This window comes from Oculina patagonica, chromosome 13 (genome assembly GCF_052425735.1).
Source record: "Oculina patagonica isolate OP01 chromosome 13, crgOcupat, whole genome shotgun sequence".
Lineage (NCBI taxonomy): Eukaryota > Metazoa > Cnidaria > Anthozoa > Scleractinia > Oculinidae > Oculina > Oculina patagonica.
The window spans coordinates 32,808,230-32,832,589 of NC_135770.1; the positions used below are offsets into that span (position 1 = coordinate 32,808,230).

Consider the following 24,360-nt stretch of genomic DNA (forward strand, 5'->3'; position numbering starts at 1 on the left):
ATAAATATTATTTAGAAGTTTTGGTCGACCGAGACCCCCTATGTATACCTATAAATACAAATTTTTTAACCCAAAACATTAACCAAACATTAACCCATCCTCGGAGACCCAGAGGCAGTTTGTCGGGGCGACGAGTTGAGTGGGGGACGGAGGAGAAATACCACAGCACCAAATCGATCCACTGCTATCAGAACCAGGCTCTGAGTAGACACAGTAAGGGAGATATCTTGTAAGAAGAGAGCCAGCTTACGTAAGGCTTGGCCAAGAGGACCACTGATCAGCCAGGAGCCGACGTTCAACTCTGTTAGACTCCACGGTAACAGGAAAATCGTAAAAAGCAAGATCGGACATGGCCATGTTCAGTTTACGATTAAAACGTTGATGGGTTTTCTCATGGTTTTCGTCTTGTAGACGATTATTCCGATGAAGATTTTTCCATCCATCGATGGTAAAAAGATCAGGCTGTAAGCGACGGTTTGACCGATGTTTGCCGCTGTAGGATTGTAGCCGCGCGATGACTGTATTAATGAGTGTTCCCATTCATCGTTGTGTTCAACATTGTCGACATTTAAAGTTTTCTCGAGCTTTCTCAATCTGACACAGGTTATTTTTTCTTGTTTTTTTTTTAAAGGAGCAAACGCTGCTCTGTTTGTTTGGCCTTCTGAAACTGTAGTCTGAAAGTGTAGTCCTGCTCCTCTCGCACACCGTTCTATTGCAGAGAATTGCTGAAACAGTGACCATTCTGATTACACTAACACGAGACATTCAATGTGAAGAGTTTATTGAGGATGCGTCAGTCAGTCATCTGATGAAAAATGTATCCTAATACAGTCATCTGATGCAAGCATCCTGATTACAATCTTGAATCTTGCAAAAAAAAAGAAACAGTTGGCTCTAAGGGAATTAAGGTGTGTGCTACGCCAGATACGAAAAACCACTAAAAACCGCCCTTTAGATGTGGCCAAAAATAAGTGGAAACGTATTCCTCATCTAATACAGCAGCACAAGAAGAGCATTTTTCAATAGACTAGTTACAAAAGCTGAACAAACAACACTTTAAAGAAAAAAAGAAAAGTAAGCGAAGACGAGGACTGACGACCTAGAATGACCTAAATCTCCCGCCAAAAACCTATATATACCTAGACATCCCATAACAACCCGCGAACCTCTCAATCGTGCCGTCAGAATAGTTATTTCTGACTAATTCATTCATTCAAACGTCAGAAATTACATTATCTATTTATCTATCTTGAAAAGGCGTCAAATAATTTGGAAGGCTAAAACAAAGCGCAATACTTTTCGCCTAGTTAATTTTCTGCGCCTGTGTTTCTCGGCTCCTCTCAAAGCTTAGAAACTACTCCATTTTCTGCAGTGCACAGCCTATTAAGGGTCAGTGGAATTAAGGCAAATTATCTTATGAAATTAACTTTATGCTGGATTGTTTTAAGCTCCGTTATTCTGGCTTGCCCAAAACATGAATGACCTAAAATATGGCAATTATTTTACAACATGCTGGATGATAGAAAGGTCTTTATATCATCAGTTATTAGTTTTGGGAACACACACTACATGTGTCGACCTTATTCAACAAATAACGATTTGCTATTATTTTCATGGTGCATCATAAAAACGATTCGCTGTGGTTGACGAGGGAGCTAGTGCCCTCAGGATTGTTTAACAATTGAACAGTTGTATTATAATACAATTGTATTATATGAGCCCAAGCAGACGGCACAATACGGCAGTTTCCTCGAATATGCAAGTCACTAGTCTGCCAAGAAAGTGATTCTATCGTAATATATAAACCCTGGCATTCTGTCTTTAGAATCAGGCTCATACTTGGTTGGATATATGTGGAAGTTTGTTTTAAAATAAGATAATAAAAGGCACATGTGGATTATAAATACTGTTGAGTTCAACATGCAGAACAATGACGTGGTTTTCACTAGCGACGCAAGCAAAAGCGCAAACATAAATAGTTTGTGCCAAGTGAAAACGAACGTCGGCATAAGCATAAGCACAAGCATAAGAACACCATGTTTACTAGTAACAAGGCTCCGTTCTCGACTCCGTTCCGCCGTTCTCTCGGCAAATATGGCTGTAAAAATTCTCAGGTATCGAGTGTTGTCGTATCTTCTACTCTTGTGACGAAGAAAGCGAAAGCGACTACAGAAAAGGAGGAAAACAAAACATTTGGGGTTATAGATATTTTTAAAGAAAGAAGAAGTCATTTCTATTTCTTTTGCTACTTGAGCCAAGGCACGTTTGTGCCTTTTTGTTTTCGTCTTTTAATTCCCTACACTCTTTCGAACTACCTGCGAAGAAGACTAGACTTCGTCAGATGAGTTCCCAGAATGTCTTTTTACAGACGAATCGTTCGTCTTTGCCAGAGTATTAAGGAGCCCTTTTAGTGGGATTACAATTCGAAAGAGCCTTGCGTCCGTTCAGACGTTTCAGTCATTGCAATGCCCAACTTCAGTTTCATTGCAAATTCATCGAACTTATAACATTTTCAACAACTTTGTTTTATTTCAGTCACTCGTCACGCCCCTGGGATTTATTTTCTGGTCTTTGTTCAGTGAGGTACCGTTCAAATGGCACTCAGATAGTCACGTGAGCCCTGCAGGGTTCGGTGTTGGCACGCTCCTGATCATGTTTCCCGCCATCTTAATCTACAACATGGGGTAAGAATACGTTAAGAGAATATTCTTTTACTAAAAAAAAACATTTATTGTCCACTCCCGGTTAAAATGTTGCTGTTCTAAGTTACCGTTAAGTACTAAAGATGGCCGGTTTTTATTAATTACCTGTATACTGAATCTTTTTAGGGCACCAGAGATCTCGCTGAATGATGACAATTAACCAGTAGAGGAGAAGAAATATAGCGATTCTGTCGGGGTCCACTGTATTGGAGGCCATGAAGTAAGCTTCCCGGCGAATTTAGTGGGACAGTTAACCGGACAAAGACTAGAACTACACTAACGGATTACATCACTAGTAACAGAAGAGTTGGCAATCACGTTCCCAGAGCTCGCGTCCCCCTTAGACCAGCGGTCGAGAAACGCGTCCGTAGCCGCTGGTCTACACCACACAGCGGTCAAACGCCGCGCGCGTGCGCAGTTCATGTGTAATTCTCGCCAAAATTTTCCATACAAAGTCTTAAATTTTCCGTTAACTTTTGCTTTAAAGACAAAAGTTAACGCCGTCCCTGGAAAGTTAAGGTTTATACGCCGCTTATGGATTGGAAATTTGATAATTCATCTCCACAGAGTGTCCCAGCTTGAACTGTCCTTTCACCGTACCATTTCTTTAACAATTTCCTAGAAAAGTTTGCACACTTTCGAGAGAAATTCTCAGAAAAGTTCGAGGCGCCGAAAACCGGAGGTGACGTCATTTTTGCGTTTGACCGCTGTGAAGGTCTACACTGTCCACAGCCTCTCGATTTTTCAACGCAAAAAGCAAACGAAGCGAGCGCGAAGCTCGAGCGCTAGGGGGTCGGGGGCGGGAAGCGAGCGAAGGAAAAAGCCGTTCTCACCGCGCGCTCATCGATCGAAAAACACGAAAAAATAGAGGGCTGTGGACAGTCTACCGCTGGTCTTGGGGAACGAGAATACCACAAACACTAGTTTAGGCCAGTTGTCAGAGAAAATTAACAGCTACTGTACAATTAGTTGTTGCTGCAGTGTTGTTAAATCAGTCGAAATCAGTCTCCAAACAGCGCGGTCGCTTAAAGATTGCGCCGCCCCCCCCCCCCCCCCCCCCCCAAGAAAAAAAACAGAGTTGAGTTGAGTTCGTTTGAGAAAGGTACTCTTTTCTTCCACTGAGTTTAAAATAAAAATATGCCAATTTCCCTAAAAAAACTATTTCTAAGCATTTTCCAGGCAACTTTTAGTTAATCAGAGTCTATGTATTTACCCCTGCAACCCGGCGAGGTTAGTGAATAATTTTATCCTTAATTTCAACAGGGTTTTAGTTAACGATCGTTAGCCACTCTGAATATACATTTTCATTCGTGCTTTGATTTTTATACAAAATACAAACACTGTTTGTATTATTGGTTTTATAAGTTAGCCAGTTATGCCATTCAAAAGCCGGCTTGAATAAATTCTGCCCGCAGAAGTTCGAGTGTAATTTACTCAGGAGTACCCAACGACACTTTCACAGGAAATTTAACATGTGACTTCACGATCACTGATCACGTGTTTCTACGTCAATTACAGTTAATAATTAACTTTCCTGGGAAAAAAATATCCGCTCTTCACTGCCAGCCAGATGGACTTCATTTTATAAAACTTCCCAGCCAGGATTACAAAAAATTTTGAATACCCAGCCAGTAAATCAAAAAATAGTCAAATAGCCAGCCAGACTTGGATTTTAACGTTTAAATGCCAGAAAGGCACAACCAGGTTAAATAGATTCTAGCTAGCCAACGGACAGCGTAATTGCAAAGTTTCGCAGAAAAGACCCGTCGTTATGCCAGAAGCCGTTCACCGCAAAGTACACAAAGTTAATTGCAAAGTTTTCCAGTAAAGACCCGTCGTTATGTCAGTGGCCGTTCACCGCAAAAGTTTCACAAAGTTAATTGCAAAGTTTCGCAGCAAAGACCTGTCGTTCACCGCAAAAGTTTCACAAAGTTAATTGCAAAGTTTCGCAGCAAAGACCCGTCGTTATGTCAGTGGCCGTTCACCGCAAAAGTTTCGCAGAGTTAATTGCAAAGTTTCGCAGCAAAGACCTGTCGTTCACCGCAAAAGTTTCACAAAGTTAATTGCAAAGTTTCGCAGCAAAGACCCGTCGTTATGTCAGTAGCCGTTCACCGCAAAAGTTTCACAAAGTTAATTGCAAAGTTTCGCAGCAAAGACCTGTCGTTCACCGCAAAGTTCACAAAGTTAATTGCAAAGTTTCGCAGCAAAGACCCGTCGTTATGTCAGTAGCCGTTCACCGCAAAAGTTTCACAAAGTTAATTGCAAAGTTTCGCAGCAAAGACCCGTCGTTATGTCAGTGGCCGTTCACCGCAAAAGTTTCACAAAGTTAATTGCAAAGTTTCGCAGCAAAGACCTGTCGTTCACCGCAAAGTTCACAAAGTTAATTGCAAAGTTTCGCAGCAAAGACCCGTCGTTAAGTCAGTGGCCGTTCACCGCAAAAGTTTCACAAAGTTAATTGCAAAGTTTCGCAGCAAAGACCCGTCGTTATGTCAGTGGCCGTTCACCGCAAAAGTTTCACAAAGTTAATTGCAAAGTTTCGCAGCAAATACCCTTCGTTATGTCAGTGGCCGTTCACCGCAAAAGTTTCACAAAGTTAATTGCAAAGTTTCGCAGCAAAGACCCGTCGTTATGTCAGTGGCCGTTCACCGCAAAAGTTTCGCAGAGTTAATTGTAAAGTTTCGCAGAAAAGACCCTTCGTAATGCCAGGAGCCGTTCATCGCAAAGTGCAAAATGGCATCAATTTCGTAGCAAAATATTTCCACCAAAGTTGACCCTTCGAACTTATTTAGGCTAGTAGCAGTTTAGTCCCTCGGTCAGTGGGTTCTCGGTCAAAACGGTAATTTCTTTTGCGTGAATAGCAGTTCTTATGTTATGGATCGAATTATATGAGGTATGTCACTTGCCATTTTTGATGAAAATATTATGCGCTGCTGCGAGATAAGTTTTTTTATGTTATATCGAACTGTATGGGGCGTGTCTCTCACCCGCCAGTTTTCCATTTCGCAAATATAAAAAAAAACTGAATACCCAGTAGAGCAAATTATTGCAAGTCTAGCACAAGCTGAATCATAACATTGCGCTCGACAGATTATACCAGACAAAAATGTACGACTTAAAATCAATAACTTGTAACTTTATAATGCAACTTACCAACGTGGTCTTGCTCTCATGAAATCGTGATTAAATGGCGAAGGACGAAAATGTCTGAAATGTCGAATCTCTTATATCCATAAGACGTAACGCTTGCGTATTCTTGGGCGTCGCCTTCAGGGTTCGAAATGATACTTATCAGTTCGAGCAATAAACGTGACTTTCAAAACCGATTGTTCAAAATTATACTCTTGATCTTGATGTTAATATTTTACTCGGCTCGCATCAACATATACAGATGTCACTAACCAACTGTAAACTCAGCTCACTGACTGGAATTAATACAACCACACGAGACCTTGTTTGAAACCATGAATGCAGAGACTGCGTGACAAAAGAAACAGATGTTTGGTCCAGTTTCATGACACATCATGATTTCCTGGCTTTCGGCCAATGACCATGAATGACAAGCCTTGTATGGGATTAAATGACCTCCTCGAAAAAAAAAATGAAACCTAGCTCTGCTTGTTACCTTTTCAACTGAAAGGGCTGGCGTTAGTTACGTTTCAGTCAAATGAATCAAAGGAATACTTGTTTACGGCTTTGCGGCCGTCATCATGTGTTCAGTGAGTAGTCACACAATCTGAAATATGCGTGACGCACAAATCAGGGAGTGCAAAAGCAATTCAGTTTTTTTTTATTTCTATTTCCACATTATGTCATTTCAATCCAGTTTACGAAATATTTTCATCCCTCTCGAAAAATGTTTGTGGCAGAAGCAACATGAAAATAATGTTCTAAAAAATGATTTACGTAACCGGAAATAAATAAATGGTCTGGATAAAAGCAGACTGAAGATGATCGTTGGAACGATCGAAACATGTCTTGCAAACTAAAAGTTGTTGTACATTTTTTAAAAATAAATAAATAATTAAATAAATAGCCAGATATTCGATCCTGCTTCAAAGAAATTGGGATAATTTTTCGTGGGATCATTTTCTCGACTCCTTATAGTTTGAACGTCTCTCAGGCCCTTTTTGAACTGAATACAAGATTAATCACTTTACCAGAAAGTAACTGACAAAAAGACCATTTAATATCAAAAGAGACGTGCACCAAGAGACAGTTTCAAAAGTTATCTAGCTCGCGCGCGCCTAAATTTAAACTGTGCTGTCCGTTTACCCCCGGGGGTTATCGTTACCGGTTGCAAAATAAAATGCGGACTTTTATTCGTTGATCCATTTTTATAAGGTCAATGCCTAGAGGATCAAAATAAAAAAAAACTGTCCGCTAATATCTTTTCGTGGTCGAATGAATTGTTTCTTTTAATTTCCGATTTTGTTTCGTTCGGATTTAGCGAACAATGAAAATACGTTTTCATGACCGCTATCCTCCAGCTAACGAAAACCTCGTCGAATGTTATTAGTTTTATGCAGGTGAGAGCTACACAAAATACTATTTAAACTGTACTTACAATTTGAGGCAGCTGCTTTAAAATATACCGCGTAATACACCACCTGAATGACCTTGAATGGACTTGAATAACTTGCGTATATTTTTACATCCCATTGTGCCGGCGAGCTGAAAAGATGAACACGATATTTACATCAAACGCCGCTTAAACTGCTCAAGGCTGCATAATCGACGAAGAAAATGGATCACTCGATACTCACCAAGAATTACATCGGTCAGGCTGATTATCCTCTGCGTAGTTATTCTATAAAACGCTGTAGATAGCCAGGACGCAAATACTGCCACACATTCGCTTAACGCGCGCTGTTCGACTGACTCTAACTGAAATCGTGCTCGTATTACATACAGAAAAGGAAACAGATCTGTTTTGTCTCTTCAGTGACAGCAGACTAAAGCAAAAACAATAGAAATAAAGTTAACGATTACTTTTTATTGTTTACATCAAGTAAGTTAATTATTCAATTCTCGTTTTGCTTTGCCACGTTTTAGCCAGCAGAAAGATTTTGAATGATTTTTTCCCGTGGTGCAATCGATATTTTACAAAATGCCAGCAAATTTTCTCCAAAGAAAGCCATCCCAGCAAGTGCTCAATCTCATTCCTAAATTTGCCAGCCAGCTCAAGTTCAGCTTGCAGAGCGGATATTTTGTGGAGCGCATTCGATAAGTACTTCTGTTTACTGCTCTGGAAACCGAAAATTTTGCTGGCAGAATTCCTCGTTTTCGTGCAAAATTTGAGCGGAATACGGAAACAACAGTTGCATCACAAAAAATCAAAAAATTACCCTTTGATTCGCATTTCGTAATCGCACAGCATTTGCTAAAATGCTCCCACGACCGCGAACTTGACAGCCCATTCTCAGCAGTGTTACACAAAAACGCCAACAGACGCACAAACAAGTACGTGTATGGCAATTTTGCTGAATGAAGTCAGCCCGGGGGGCTACTCAAAAGCGTTTTGTACGGGGAGGCTCCGCCCCGAAGTCCAACCCCTTACCCTTTTATATACCATTTTGACAGAAAAGGCACCCCTTTCGTATACCTTTTACTAAAAAAAGGTACCCCTTTCATATACCGAAAAGACAGGACAAAAGCCTAAAACAGGAAGTCTTGATGCCATTTTTATGTAGCGCTTAATAAATTTAAATGATACCTCCATAAGGTGCGTCTGTTCGAAATATTTTAATTAAAGGCCTTTTTATATACCTAAATGAGCAATATCCCTACCCTTTTATATACCTTAGCTTGTGAAATTCCTACCCTTTTATATACTTGAAGCATGAAAAAGGTACCCCTTTCGGGCGGAGCCTCCCCGTATAGGCCAATATAGGGAGTGCCCCCTCCCCCCCGGGGAAGTCAGCCACAAGGAGAAGAATTCGAGCACAGTTTGGTTACCCGTTGCCCAGAATTTAAGCAAAAATACAATTTTTACGAGCATTATCACTGCCGACAGACAGGTTACGAGCAAATTATTACTATTATTAAGTTTCACGCCCACTGACGCCTCGAAACGAGACATGTCATTGGTTCTTAAAACAATAGCTAACAGGTATCAACAATGCCCCCAGCCCCAGTGCAGAGCTAGAGAGGAAGTGTACTGACGTCCCGCAGGGGAGTTTCGTCATCGCGCCAAGTATGCAAGTGTCCCGGAAGTGTCACATGACCCTGAGCAGCGTACTCTGGGGTGTACACTGAGTACGTTTTTTAAACTCCGTTTTTGTAAAAAAAAAAAAAAATGGACACTTCTAGAAACATTTTCGGCCTGTTGCTGGCTTAAGTTTTCTTTTATATTTTAAACGCTTTTCATTCACCAATTAACATTTGAATTCTGGGAAATTACCCCACATCACTCAAGCTTCTCCCCACCCCTACCAAGTCAATCTGAATCTTTTTTCTCACGTGATTTCGAAATGATGTTAGCCAACTTTACCTTATTTACCCGGCCTTAAAACGCCTGCAGAAATAGCTTGGTTATACCAGGGTACATACCGTTATCTTACTGCCTTGAAATGGAGAAATCGACACATTTTCTGTACATGTAATTTGTTTTTCAGTCGATTCATTTCAGAGCTATTGACGAATTTCTCGTTGTTATTTAACCGAGCCATTCAACCGTGAACTCGGAAAAGAAATTAATATTTATATAAAGCTGAAATGTCGGTCAACAGCAACTCCTCTCTGAACAGGTTTCCCAAAGAACATGAACCTCTCATCAACAACAGTGTATTTACAGGCGATCAAAGGGATTTCTTGATCAGGGAGCAAGAAAGACGGCTACGCAGCAGAAATTCATGTTGTTCTTTGAGCAGTTTAGCCACCATGTTGTTTGCATTTGTAACCGTGACAGGACAGGTAACGCAATACGTCACTTTGCCTTTGTGGATCGATAGTACGACTTCATCTCTGCAGAACCAAACAGTAAAGTGGACGCCATCATTGGACAGCTATTTTGTGGTATCCTTTGCTTCTCTTTCGTTCGTTATCGTGTTTGGTTCAGTGTTGGTTTGCAGTGACTTCATTTGCCCAAAATACTTGGTCAAGACTGATTGGAGATACCGTCGATGGCTTTTGTCTGTTGGTTGCTTTCAAGGTGTTTCTGCAATGTTTATCGTGTTTTCTAGCAGTGGAACCAGAACTCCGCCTTATTTACAGGCTATTCTTGGCAACTTTTCCATTCCTATAACACTGATATTAAGGTAAGCATTTGGGCAGTAGACCAAATAAAGTTTATTTTTATTAGGCATGGCTTTTTTAGGCGATGACGTCAGTCAAGCCTTATGCCAGAGGCAGTGGGCGGAATTTGTACCACTTTCTGTTTCGATTCTGTTACGATCGACCGATCAATAGGACTCAATAGAACCGAATGAGTTAACAAGAAATCGCTGCAAATAACACGAAGCAAAATACTCCTGGAAAGTTAGAAAGGACTGATACAAAGTAACAACGAAAGAGATAAATTATGAATTTGCGTGTTTTATTGAATTCAGTGGACAGACATGATCACATCTCTACATTAACTAATACAGTCAACTCTCGTTAAAGCGGACACGCTCGGGGCGTCGTTTAGTGTCCGTAATAGCGAGAGTCCGTAATAACGGGAGTCATTTCCAGTCAAACTTTATTCGCCGGGGATCTGGATTTTGTCCGTAATAGCGAGCGTCCGCAATAGCGGGGTGTCCGCAAGGCGAGAGTTGACTGTACAATGGAAATGCTTGACCTTGCGTGTCGCTCGCGAGAAGTATTGAATATCGTATATCGAATGTCACACTACAAGATAACGCAACTTTCAGTTGAACAATCATTCAACACAGAAGTTGTCAGCTAATTATACAGTCAACTCTCGCCTTGCGGACACCCCGCTATTGCGGACGCTCGCTATTACAGACAAAATCCAGATCCCCGGCGAATAAGGTTTGACTGGAAATGACTCCCGTTATTACGGACTCTCGCTATTACGGACACTAAACGACGCCCCGAGCGTGTCCGCTTTAACGAGAGTTGACTGTATTTAGTATACGTTAATTTTCCTGAAAATTAGTTAAGACCCCCTTGGGAAACGTCATCGCCTCCACATGCACTGCATGTCGTTTATTTAGAGAGCTGAACTCAAAGTGGTGGGTGGTAGTGTAAAAAAGCACCTCAGTGTCATTTATTCTCTCTTAACTCTTTTCTAGAATGACACATTTTTGATTTAGTCAAAAGTTTCCACCTTGTTTACACAGACCATGCAGTTGCTAGAATAACACTCTAATCAGCTGTATTCAAAAGTGCTTACAAAACAAACACCTACAGTACACTTAATTAATGATTCCACCTGCTATACCTAAAATTCTGGTTATAAGCCCCCCCCCCCCCCTATAAACCCCCCCAGTTATAGGGCCATCTGCCTGGAAACAGAAAAATACATCCGATTATAAGCCCCCCTCCCCCTGGATATAAGCCCCCCCCCCCTCTGCTGGATGACAATACTGAACAAGGTTAAATGTAGCCTGAATTTCAGACATCCCTCTGTGCTCGCCTACTCGCCAGAAGGGACGTCTGAACACATCTGACCCTAATGCCATCCGGTGACGTCACTACACTTTGGTTTTAATTCATGCGGAAAAGTTTCTGTCGAGGCCATGAAATTGTGAAAGAAAAATTGCTTCAATAAAGGACTTACAGGGTATAAATTGTTTTAATAGTAAACTATTAAAAACTTGAGACAAATGAATGAGATTTTAATTGACTACAGGCTATATATTCTTTTACGGAACCGATTTAATCTGAACTGACTTGCTTTATCTAGCGATCAAAATATAATATGTTATGCAGCGGACAAATACAACACAGTACACTCGTGAGTACTTAAATGAATCAATTTAGACGGTTACAGTCGTCGGCATCAAGAAACAAAATTCAATACAAAATATCCTACTTGACCGTGGGCACTGAGTTAAAAAATCACTGTCTCATAGAGGCTGCCGGACATAAGCGTTGAGAGGCTTTGTTGACAAAACAAGAATACGTATAAATTTGGCAAAACACGTACTGTATCTCGAAGCGACGAATGCCACCAACTTTAAACCTACCGGTTTCCATTACTATTCATCCTTAGGTAAACTAAAAAAGTAATAAACTCAAGGTAAATGACTAATAAATTCAATTCTGGGAAGGTGAACTCTTTCGAAACTCTTTGCAAACGTTTTCAAATTACAATCCTCACGCGGTAAATTTCAGTCATATAAATTTCACATAATTATGCAGTAAGTAATTTTTAAATCAACCAGTCAAAATCACTACCCGGTTTTCGGGTAGTGCATGACATCAACGGACGGCATTAGGGCCAGATGTGTTCAGACGTCCTTTCTGGCGAGTAGGCGAGCACAGAGGGATGTCTGAAATTCAGGCTAGGTTAAATGTTGCTTTATTATGCGTTTTTAACTTCAAAACATATTTCGATCAACACTCCCGTAGCTCGTTTCCACACAAAACCCCTTACGAAGTTGTATAAGCCCAGGGCTTATAACTGGAATTTTACGGTATATATAGGAAAAAACCTACAGCGATAATCATGGCTGCAGTTGAAATAAAATTAATGCAAGTTAAATTAAATTTGCTTTATGTATTTTTTTTTCAACACTGAAGTACTCAGAGTTAAAAATTAGACCTAAAAAGGTGTCTTTGTTTGTTTGCTTTATTCTTGTCTATAAAATTAGGCAACAGATATCAAATCAGATGGGCCGGTATATAGTCTTTTATAACCCACCCATTAATTTTTGCGCGCGCTCATTGGACAAAACGCATCATGTGGTACAAAATCGGACGACGGGTATCAGTGAATATACCCCGTCCGATTTGATATCCGTCGCCCGATTTTGTAGGCAAGCACAAAACAAACGGATGAAGTCGCCTTATTCAATTCTAACTTTTACTGAAATCACGGAGTTAAAAACCCACGTAAACCAATCAACTTACATCTGTTTCAACCACAGTTACGCCGGTTTTATTGCGTACGTTTTTCCTATAAATTTACTGGTGATAAAGCGCATTGTTGAAATTAATTGGAGGGTTATAAAATAAATAAACTCCTTTCTGGCTTGCTGGTATATTGGAGGATAATGCCCTCGGCTGAAAGATTGTCCTCAATTTAAATTTCACAGTTGCTCTCGAACCTTCGCTTCTCGGCCAACTGTTCATTTTTCGACAATCTTTCAGCCTCGGGCATTATCCTCCAATATACCAGCCGCCTGAAGGGGTATATTTACTAAATACCCATTGTCCGATTTTTTACCATATTAGCGATGCATTAATTTTGTTCAATGATGAGCAGGTGCAAAAATTAATCATTTGGTTATAATGAACAAGGTGATCGCTAATTTAGGGCCTGTTTACATAGAGGGAGGGTGCCCTGGCTAACTGAGTTACCTGGCTAGCAGGGATAAAACATAGCCTGCCTTTACATGCCAAATTCATAGCCCTTAATTCTACTGGCATGTTGAGACATTAATTGTTGATCATTAAAGCATGTCAATTGGCGTGGGAAATTAAAACCATGGACAAAACTGTTGGCTCGCCCATGTTAGGTACCTCGGTTAGCCAGCTGTAACTCGATTAGCCGGGACACCCATCTTCCATGTAAACAGGCTCTTAGGTAAAGCCATATTCTCTCATAGTGGGTTTGATAGATATAGTCACTGCATGCAGGGCTATATGATCTATGGCCATAACCCGTGACACCTGTATGGGCTGAGTTCCCTCAGTGTTATGGGTTAAGATTTTGATTGGCTCTTATGTTACACTTGCATACATAGCGAAATGCTAGCCTAGCTGAGGGTGATTATAATTATGTCAATGATAATGGCTTAACTTAAAAACTTAATGACTGCAGAGCCCTGACAGTGTAAAGCGATTTCCCTAATTAATTATATAAGTTTAAAGGTCCACATCAGCCCTATAGGCTGCCATCTTTATATAGACCTTTGTTTTCAAATAAAGTATGTATGTATTGTATGTATATATGTATGTATGTAAGTATTCTAATGAGTTGTCTTTAAGTGGTGGTCAAATGCAAGTTAATTACCACCACAACTTGCTCACAAATTAGTGATTGGCTTCTTTATTGTTTTCAGGTTCCTTCTCTTGAGGAAGATTCCCACGAGACGGAAATTTTTATCTGCCATTGCTGTCGTGGCTGGTCTCTTCATTTGTCTTATTCCAATGTTCTCTCCTCAAATTGACCCTCAAGGCACAAGTCATCTGGGAGGAGCCACAGGAACTGGAAGAGTCCTGTGGCCTTTAGCTTTTATGCTTGGATTTGTAAGTAGGAAGTGCATCTATATTCAGCCAACAACCCTTTTTTGCCCAATGTTATAATTATAAGCATGCAATGCATGCAGATGATAATGTAATTATGAGCGTTTTTTATGCACTATGATACTGGGCTTATAGTGGTAGTTATTATACCTGCTTGTGCATTAACAAGATGCCTATTACACCTGGGGTTGTTCAGTCTGCAAACTGCCATATCTTTCTCTTCCAAGAACCGCAAATTTCTTTTTATTTTCTGACTCTCCTTAATACCAAGACCGCTATACATTTCTTGACTGTTAACTGCTATAACATAAAGAATGTGCCCGCAGACCGACGCTCAAAATGGATGTATTCTGCCAGGATAGAATAGACCCTCTAACAAGAGAATTGAAGAAATTGCACAAATCGTTTTAGTTTTTTAATCAATTTATATCTTTTTATTTCTTCAAAGGGAATTGCAGCCACTGCATATATAGTTGAAGAGAAAGTGGTTAAGATACAAGAGAGTGGCCACGCCCAGGCAGGGTTGGTGTCAGTGCTCTTCTGGACGTCACTGGCACAATTTCTAACTGTTGTTCCACTGTTTTGGGTTGACATTATTCCTGGGTTTGGGTATACAGATAACATTCATGAATTCATTCAGAAGTAAGTTTTAATACTTATTAACTGTTTTGATTTAATTATATTTAGCAAAGGACGGAATTTGTTCATTTGCCAAAGTATAAACCCCTTATGTAACTTGCAGTACAAGTGTGATTGTTAATTGCCTCTTAAGTTAATGCTTCATCTGTGCTCCAATTTTCAAACTGAAGCCTAACAAAGCATTAAGGACTGCTAGCTCAGATCTCTTTATATGTGCAACTGAGATTTGATACAAAAAATTCGCATAGTGATCTGATGATGGGCTGGCATAGCTACACAGAGGCTCTCTCCTCCACAGAGGCCTCTATTATTTTTTCCTATGGGCTGGGAAATGGGGAGAGGTGAATAGTAAGATTGTGGAGCCTGGTTAGAGAAAACAAAGCGTGCGGAGGGTTTTCGAGTTTCTTTGCCTTTTCCCCTCCACTGAACTAGCCTCTGTGGAGGAGAGAGATACAGAGGTGGATGTGCGTGGAGTGTCTTCGATTTGTAATTGCACTGTTTTTAATTTTTTCAATGCAATAATTATAAGCAACCATTTCAAGATGCTACACAAATCTTTGTTGATCTACATCAGTTTTTATCAGTATGGAATCGAATCCATAATATGGCCAAATAGCTTAGAAACGTTGCCAATAAAAACTATTAGAATTTCTAATTAACAACAGTCCAGTTTAAGGGTGTGGTCTTTATAAGGCACCAGCCTTAACTGTACCTGTCACATATTTGCCAGTTGAAACCATCAGCAGTCAGCTGTCTATCCCAGTAATTAAAGACCTCGATGCATCTACAGTGTTTCACCAATGTTTGTCATACTCAAATAGGCAGGAATTAATTGTGGGAATAATTAAGATCAAGAATTTGTTAGAAAATGTAACAATTACAGCCAGCATGTCTGCAAAGTTGAACTCAGCTAGTTGAACTTTGCAGGCATTCCAGCTTAGTGAGTGAGTCGTGATGCTAATGATAAATGTTCCCATATGTGGGAACTGTGTCCCAGGTCTTGCCAGTGGCGAATTCCTTGCATGCCAGCAGCATATATGAGAACCTGTCTTGAATTGAATGCTCCTTTATTTATGTGGCAGACAGGGTCTTTCAGGGTCTTTCACTAAATGTATTAAATTGAATTTATCTATTTCTCCTAGCTGGACATTTGGATTCCAGTGTGTATTTGGTGGAGCAGGATGTTCCTGGGCTCCTGGTGTGCTTGCATTTTTATTTATTACTGGTTACATCATGACAGTCTGTGGTTGTGCATTGCTTCTGCGGTATTCTGAGGGGGCTACATTGCTTGCAATTGTTATGGTGAGTGTAATGTTTTCAGGGGCAGACCTTGGGTAGGGTTCCAGGCTAGGGAGGCACCACACTCTTCGTGTTGAAAAAATGAGGTCCAAAATGAACCCTCTAGAAGTTTACCTCATTTAAGCCAGTCAGAAGAATTAAGGCTCACCCATCTTCACCTTTGAGAGAGCCCCCTTCCCTTGTTTTTAGGAAGAAAGAGGCCCACCTCATCCATTTTTAAGCAAGAATGTGTCATATTCACTTGACCCCATCTTTGGCATTCTATTGCAACTAGCAAGATGATCAGTGCATAAAGAACCAGTTACAGCCTTTTACAATAGGCTATGCACCGTACATGGATTCACCTCAGTCGATTGGTTATGGCGTGACAATAAGTGCACCACACATGCACACCCATGCAAGTTCCAAATTAGACTCCACTGATCACATACAAAACAAATTGAATCAAAATCAGGGGTATCATTTGAATTCAGTGGTGGATCCAGGATTGTTTCAAAGGGGGTGGCTGTTGACAAATTTATATTTTATTTAATAGTTAATTTCAGCCCAGGGTTTATGGGGATGGGGTGGATGATACTGTCAGTGTCCTTATTTTCTATTTTCATTGACGTGCAGTTTACTTTTATTTTTCTGGTGAATCAAGAGGGGTGGCTAGCCAACCAATCCCCCCCCCCCCCTTCTCCTTCCTTGGATCCACCCATGGAATTTTCTTTGTTTTTTAATTGGTCCCCTCAACCTTGACTTAACTACTTAAATTTATCTGGGATTAGAAAAGCGTAAAGCCTACATGTATTTATACAGATAACTGTCAAGGGACTGGAACCTTGAAAATCCATACAGTGTAGATGGAAAACCAAACAATACTTTAAATTAATTCATTATTTTCAGTAACTCACACTCTCCTTTTCCACATTTATTTTCATTCTAGTCACTCTGCACACCCCTGGGGTTCATGTTTTGGATATTTTTTCAAGAGAAGCCTTTTCACTGGCATCCTTACTTTCACAAAAGCTCTTGGTTCAGTGTCACTGCATTAATTATTATGATTCCAGCTGCTTTTATTTACAACACAGGGTGAGTTTTGACGTTCTAACACTAGTATTAAACATATATGATGTGATGCAATTGCATCTGGTGGAAGTGAGCCCTTCAGGTAGCTAGGAAGGAACTTACCTTGCTATACTATAATTAAGTTACAAGACTAGACTGGTCCAGAACGGAACCAGAACGGAATGTGATCTGGGAGGAAATGAATGAAATGTGGTTTTCATTGCTGAGTCATATGGTTTCTCATTTCAGTGGCTACATAGCTTGCCATACCTTTTAAAAGTTGAAAACAGTGTTTCAGTACGTAAACATGCATCACAGTAGGTTTCACGGTTGCTTCATATTATGTAGGGTACCAGCATATTTAAGTTTGAGTTGCAACTATGTCGCAGTAAAATGCCCAGTCCTGTAAAGTTTATTTTTGTTTGCTTTACGCAGAATGCCAGAGGGAGAAAGAGAAGAAATCGCTCCAATAGATCCTGAAAGATGACTTGACAATGTAATATTGATAAGAAATTCCGCCAAGAAATATTTTACAATGACTTTCATAAAGTATGTACTGTACCTTACATGTTGATGTATTTATTGCTTTTTAGGTTTAATGGCTCTGCAGTTTATTTTCACAAGGTTTTTAGAGCAAATTTTAAAATTTAAGATCAAAAATGGACGACTTAGTTTAAATTTTATAGGAAAAATTATTTTTTTACATCATGCACTGATGCTAATTAAATTGACCTCTTTGTTGTGAGGAAATAGTTTTGTATTTGAACTTTTACAAATCTGCAACAACCAAAAAAGATATTAAAATAATTTATAACCTTTTATACGGCACCACCCTGTCTTTATATTTGCAAGAAGGAATTTGTGACATGGTTGAACCGATTAGGAAGGTAAAAGATAGGGATGAACATAAATATATATTTAATAATTATGTAATACAATACAGTAAATTATTTATTAAAAATAATAAATTATTAATAGTTATTATGCACAGTGTAGTAGGTACACTGCATGTTACAAGAACCACTATTTTACATATTAATATGTATTAAAATTGTATTTTATAAAACCCACAAAATTAATTTATTTTTATTCATTAGGCAATAAATTAAAATTACTAAAAATGGGTTAACTTCTTTCTCTTGCTGCTCGCACAAGCAAGCGGCGAAGCCGCGACGGGCTTGGGGACGAGGAGGCTCTAAGCTTCTCCAAGCCCCTCACGGTTTTGCCGCTTGCTTGTGCGCGCTTAAACCCCAACAAAACCGCCAGCTACGCAGCCTATCTTGCTGCCTCTGTTGCTTTATTCACTCTTGACCGCTGCCACTTCACTAACTTTACGCTATTTGTGTCTAAGGGGTCTTTGCATCCAATTCATGAATCTCCGTGAAATGCACAATGAATTGTTCAAACAACTTGCCTTGTTGTTCTTGTTTTGTTTGTTTTATTTTTATTTTTATTTTTTTTTAATTTTATTTTTACTTTTCAACACGATACACTTGACAATACACGAAAAAAAAAATACAAAAGATAAATGAATAAAAAATACAGAGGTAACAATGCGATACACGTTTTACGTAACTATTGTAACTAAATTATTGACAGTAATTGACAGTAAAGGCTTCCATAAATTCAAAAATTTTTCTTTTTGTCCTTTCGCATGTGCGATTGATCTTTGAATTAACATTTTTTCTTTTACTAACTCAAGAAAGAGAGGGAGATTAGGTAATTTGTGCTCATATTTTTGTAGAAAGACATGTCTTTTGCTAAGTAGAATATAATAATTAAAGATATAGGAGCCAGAACTTCCGGGATTATAGCCGTACATTATTCCTAATTCATCAAAATTGTAATTGTCGTCATTTTGACTATTCCACCGAAATAAGACTGAATTCCAAAAGTCGCGTATACGGGAGCAGTTAACTAGCATGTGCGACAGTGTTTCTAATTCGTTACAGAGTAATGATTTTGTGATTATTTCATATTCTGACAAATCTAAACCTCCTTTTTCTTTTGCTCCGATAAGCGTGTCTCTTTTTATTTTCGGTTTCTTACCGTTCCAAACGAAGTCTGCTATCAATTTGTTAACGGCGTCAATAACATAAGGTGGGGTGTGAAGACAAGCGCTAGAAGAAATGAGTTTGGATAAACCCAACGTTTTAGCTATTGTTATTCTTCCATACAGGGATAAATCCCTTTGTGACCATAAATTAAATAGCTTCTTAACTTTGATTAGCTTGTTTGCAAAATTTACTTGGTCGCACAAATTAAACTTGTACGAGAAAGCGGTTCCTAAAGCTAGGAACCGCTAGCTTTTGCTAGCTTTTGTTTGTTTTATTCTAAAACGTATTTGATTTAAGATGTCGGAAATCAAAGTTTCCGTTTAAGCCAGGCCCATGAAAGTCGACTTTCAGTTCAATTCACAAATGAGCCTAACAAACCTTAGTCCGGTCCTTGCACTCCCCCTACAACTCCCTACAAAGCGGCTAAACTTACTGGGGGGGGGGAGGGTTCAATTCCCCTATAGTGTCGGGTAGGGAGAGTTCAGAAATTGGACTAAACCATTCTTGAAACGCAATTATTTTTTTCATTACAATAATATGACCACCTCTTCTGCCCAGCCTCTCAAAAAAGCACACAAAAACACCTTTGAATAAATGAACGCAGGCATTGTTTTCAAAAATTTACGTTGCTACACCAATGTTAGTGACAGCTATATTATATAGTTGTCTGTAGGAAATGCTGAATTTTTTATTGAATTTTCTCTAAGTTGTTTTGTTCCCAATTACCGTAGCTCTCCTTTCCGCAAAGGCTCAAAGAATATGAAAGACAAATGCGCCCTGGCGCAAAAAGGAAAAACATCTCCCAGCCATTTACTCATCCCCTTTCGGCCTGTGGGACCCGTTTCGACTTGCGGTCATCTTCAGTAAGCTTTTTGGCAACTTGTTTAATGTTCAGAGCAACTTTTTATGGAAGAAAACTGAAGCAATTTTCTACGGTCAAAGCATAATTTAAGGGATTTTGTTTAGTTTTTAGGAAGAAAATCAGTGACAGCTTATATTACTGAGACAACGTTTATATTAAGGGGAAAATAACATAAGAGAATCGTGTGTCTTGTATCTGTTTTCGTTCTGTTTGGTCGTTTGTTTACTTAATTGTTTGTTTTTTTTGTGTGTGTTCTTCAAGAGCTGACTGGCAATTGGGCACAGCAGTCATCAACCGAAACATGGGCCATGCATAACCATCGCTCCAAGACCGTGTATGGACGGCTGATAAAGGGAGGGGAGAGAGCTCAGTGACCTCTGCTCGTGTTTTAAAGCGTGGCCACACTCGCCTTTTGCAGAAAAGTTATCGGGTTCCCCCTTTGAAAGGACTGCAGTGGGAGGGGAGTGGGAGGGGGTGATCAATTGGTTGGCGCTCTGGATTTTGGACCGATCCAGGTTCGAGCCCTGGCCAAGGTCTTTCTGTTTGTGTTCTTGGGCACAACACTTAATTCTCACAGTGCCTTTCACCACCCGGATGTATAAATGGGTACCGGCTAATATAATGCTGGGAATAAACCTGCGATGAACTACCATTCCATTCATCCATCCAATACTTCTAGTCACTAAATGCTACGGAAACTGAGATAAGCTCTGGCTTGATGGGCCACTTGGCCCAATTGCAGGCTCAACGTACCCTTTACAACGTTTCATTGACAACTATGACTGCAATCACATTTACATCCATGCAACTTTAATAACCACTGATTACAATTGTCCATGCAACACAAAGGTATAATTGACTTAATCTTGAAAATTTCAAACACGGACATGTTAGGTGATAGGTTCCCGGCTGCAAACATTGAATATGTTTGTTTTTCAAAAAAATGCTGAGAAAGAATACCTGGACGTTTACGAATCCAGAGGCGGCGGAGCGTTTTGGAACGTGCAGGGGCTAAGACTGTCCCAAAATACTCGGCAGGTTTTCATATTTGAAGCAACTTTTTCAGTTCTATCAACTTTTTGTTTCCTGGGCAGTTTCTAGACCGAAGATTTCCGAAGATTCTCCGATTGTTGTTCAAAGGCCATACGAACGTTTCCGATCATTTGTCGATCTTTTCCGAAGATAAACAAAGTTTCCCAAAGACTTCCATGGAAGTTTCGAAAATGTTTCAACTCTCTCACGAGACGGAATATCTTGACATATCAATTTTATGCTGCGCTTGCGATATTTTCGGCACCAAAACGTGGGGGGCTGAGCCCCCCCCCCCCCCCCCCCCCCAAAAAAAAAAATAATAAATAAATAAATAAATAAAAACTTCGTTTGGGGCTACAGCCCCCCTGCCCCCATGCTCGGCCGCCTATGGAATCTTACAGCATTCCACTATCACATGTTCGGTGACAACTCTCAACCTATACAGTATGGGGCCCAGTTCTCGGCCGGGTCCAGTTCTCGGCCACTTTGTGTTCAACGCGTTTTTTCACGCCACAGTTGAATTAAAAGAAAAAGTTATTTCCTTCAAACGATAGACTGATTCTTGTGCTCTTAGTATCTTGAGTTTGATCTTTCAACTCGCTACAGAAAGCTCACACGGTCGAGTTTATGCGAAGGTAGGTGAATTTGTTTTTTCGAAAACTTGTTTGTTTACGGCTCCTTAAAATTCATGGATGTAGTTAAATTCGTATTTTGTCCGTGAGCCCCTACCAAACGAGCTAATTTTTGGCATGTAAAACTTAGAATAATTCAGCTTTCTGCTTAAGTTAACTTTTTGTTGAACCGTTGTATATTTTGGTCTTAATTTACTTCCAAAATTTTTCGTGCGACTTTTGCGTATTTGCCAGTTCTCGGCCACCCTGCTCGCTATCACAGTTTAGTGCTTTTGTTTTAATATAATTTCATCTGCTGCAGCAATAATGAAAGAAAGAAATGTTTTAAAAATAAAGTTCAATTAAATATCTAAGTTTTGAGCTGACTTTTGTCTTTTCTATTATTTCTACAACGCCTAACTCTTTCAAGATCTTTTCACTGCAAAATAAACCATCTAAATGCATTGGTCACACAACGTAGTTCTGCGGGTTTGCCAGACCCTGCACATAGGCAAGCAACTAGGCGCGTTAAAAACCTTCTTTTCCTAAGTAAAACAAAGTCTCATAAAATAATTTGGGATCGACATAACATAAATAAGTTTACAGAAATTAATTGAGCCTTTTTATACAGAAAATTACGCACAAGCTTTTTGGGGTCCGGGTGGCCGAGAACTGGGCCCACCAACGGAGCTTTTATTTTTATTATTGCTCGGGCAAATTAATTATTGACCGGTCGATAGCTTTACAACAAAAAGCTGAATAATGTAGTAAGCTCTGAGCGAAATTTCAAGTTCCTGCGGTTCTTCTGAGGTAAGAAATACAAGTTTACGTCAAAAGTGGCCGAGAACTGGGCCCCATACTGTAGAGGCCGCATAGCTAGTCCCGATCCTGATACCAAGCTCCGATAAGACCTGATAAGGCCGCGAGGAATTCTATTCGTGACGAACATGTCCGCGTTTGAAATTTGAAAGCTATTAATTACTTGTTACAAATATACGATATATACTCCGGAGAAACAGATTTCATACTGTGCTATCCGTTACTGTATTCGACAATCACCTAGAAGACTATAGACTGAGTGACCATACACAACTACATTGAGCTTAACCTGACAGTACAGGGGCGGATCCAGCAATTCCTAAAAGGGGGGCTTCTAGTGGAGTCCAATTTTACCCACTAAAACTCCATTTCTAGCAGTCGAAAAGCGTTTGCGAAGGCATGTTATAAATCTGTAGTTTACCCTTTTTCTAAACCAGAAAACCAAACAAAAATTGCATGATTAAAAGGGACAGCAGTAACAAGTAAGGATTATTTTTAGGCAACGAGGGGATATGTGATTTATTCACCGAGGGCGCAGCCCGAGGTGAATAAATCACATATCGCCGAGGTGCCTAAGAATAACCGGCTTATTTTTCACATGGCTCAAACGTTAAGAAAGATTTTTTCTTCGTTGTTTTGATGTAGGTGCGCTGAAATGTTTTTCCCGACACACACTTAACAACAGGAAAAAGGTTCCGAAAAGACGCACTGGGGTTTCCACATTTTTAAATTTTATAATAAACAGGTTATTTTTTCGTTTTTGATACGCCGACCAAAACAATCAATATGCTTGCCAAACAAGCTTAACAATAGATTAAAGATTCCGAAAGTACGCATTGGGATTTTGTAATTGCCTGATAGTTCCGACAACTTTGTAACCACATTTTTCACCACTTTACTGCAAAGTTGGCAGAGGTGAGCGAGTCTGCGAAGGAAAGTTTTTATTTTGCGGCAAATCCAGGTAATAACTTGGAGAAATTGCTATCCTCAAAGAATCTCGAAGAGGACTGCGAAAACGCTCAGTTTAGCACTTAGGAGGCGACAGAAGGGTTGTTTAGCTTTAACCAGGCGGAAACAAATGGGAAGAAAACGTCGAAGAGGCTAGAGATATCATCGTCGAAGATGACAAATTAAAGAGCTGCTGGCCAGGAACAGTGAAAGGATCCCGAAGAACACTAAAAAAGGTAAACGTTTGGTGTTTGAATGTTTGGATTGTGTTAGCAATCGAACGGATTGAACTGCAACGGAATTATGAAAAAGAGCAAACGTCGAGGCATGAGTACCGGAACGCATTTCTCGTGTTTTCAATTAAGCAATTGCTCAGTAGTATTTAAAATGTAACAACAGTCAAGGTAAAATAAATCATAACGTTATTAAAGTAAAGTTGTGTTTTGTTTATTATGCGAGGCTTGTGGCTTTGCTACGAGGGGAATATTATCGTAATATTCCCCTAGGGGATTATTAAAGTTGATAATCCCCTAGGGGAATATTAGATATCAGCCCCGCTCTCCCCTGTTACAATCAAAGCCGCCCCATCTTTTCAAACAGTTGCTAATTAGCGGGGTTTATTCAATATAATCAGCCTGGAAGAACAAAGAAAAACGAGCCATGTGAAAAATAACGATAGTTATTTGTCGTTTTTCTACATGCCTCGGAATGCACATTATCTTTTCCTAAATTGACAATCAGTCAATTGGTGGAAGTGAGACAACTTAACGTATAAAGCAATTCATTCTATTATTGGTTGCAGGGTCGGCACGACCCCTCACCCCCCCCCCCCCCCCCTGTATCCGCCTCTGCCAGTGACAGTATTCAAAGTCTGTTAATAATTACCTTACATGATTATTCGTCTCTGACGTAATTTCAACAAATCAGGAAAAGAGAATACCAGGGGCGGATCCAGGGGGGGTGGATTGGGTGGCTAGCCACCCCCC

The 24,360-nt window shown here is 39.9% G+C and overlaps 2 protein-coding genes across 3 annotated transcripts in view; one reads left to right on the forward strand and one right to left on the reverse strand.

Moving 5' to 3' along the window:
* LOC144635160 (uncharacterized) overlaps positions 1-24,360 on the reverse strand; it is a 335,656-nt gene that overhangs the window by 83,170 nt on the left and 228,126 nt on the right. The gene's annotated exons all lie outside the window — the stretch shown is intronic.
* On the forward strand, positions 9,226-17,942 carry LOC144635208 (uncharacterized). 2 transcript variants are annotated; one of them, XM_078494295.1, is made up of 7 exons: positions 9,226-9,958; positions 13,874-14,060; positions 14,506-14,699; positions 15,839-15,998; positions 16,924-17,069; positions 17,481-17,541; positions 17,639-17,942. In XM_078494295.1, exons 1-6 carry the CDS (start codon positions 9,417-9,419, stop codon positions 17,530-17,532), a joined length of 1,281 nt encoding a protein of 426 aa, XP_078350421.1. In that variant the 5' UTR covers positions 9,226-9,416; the 3' UTR covers positions 17,533-17,541; positions 17,639-17,942. The 2 variants fall into 2 exon arrangements, with proteins under 2 accessions (XP_078350421.1, XP_078350420.1); XM_078494294.1 differs by having other exon boundaries at positions 17,481-17,942.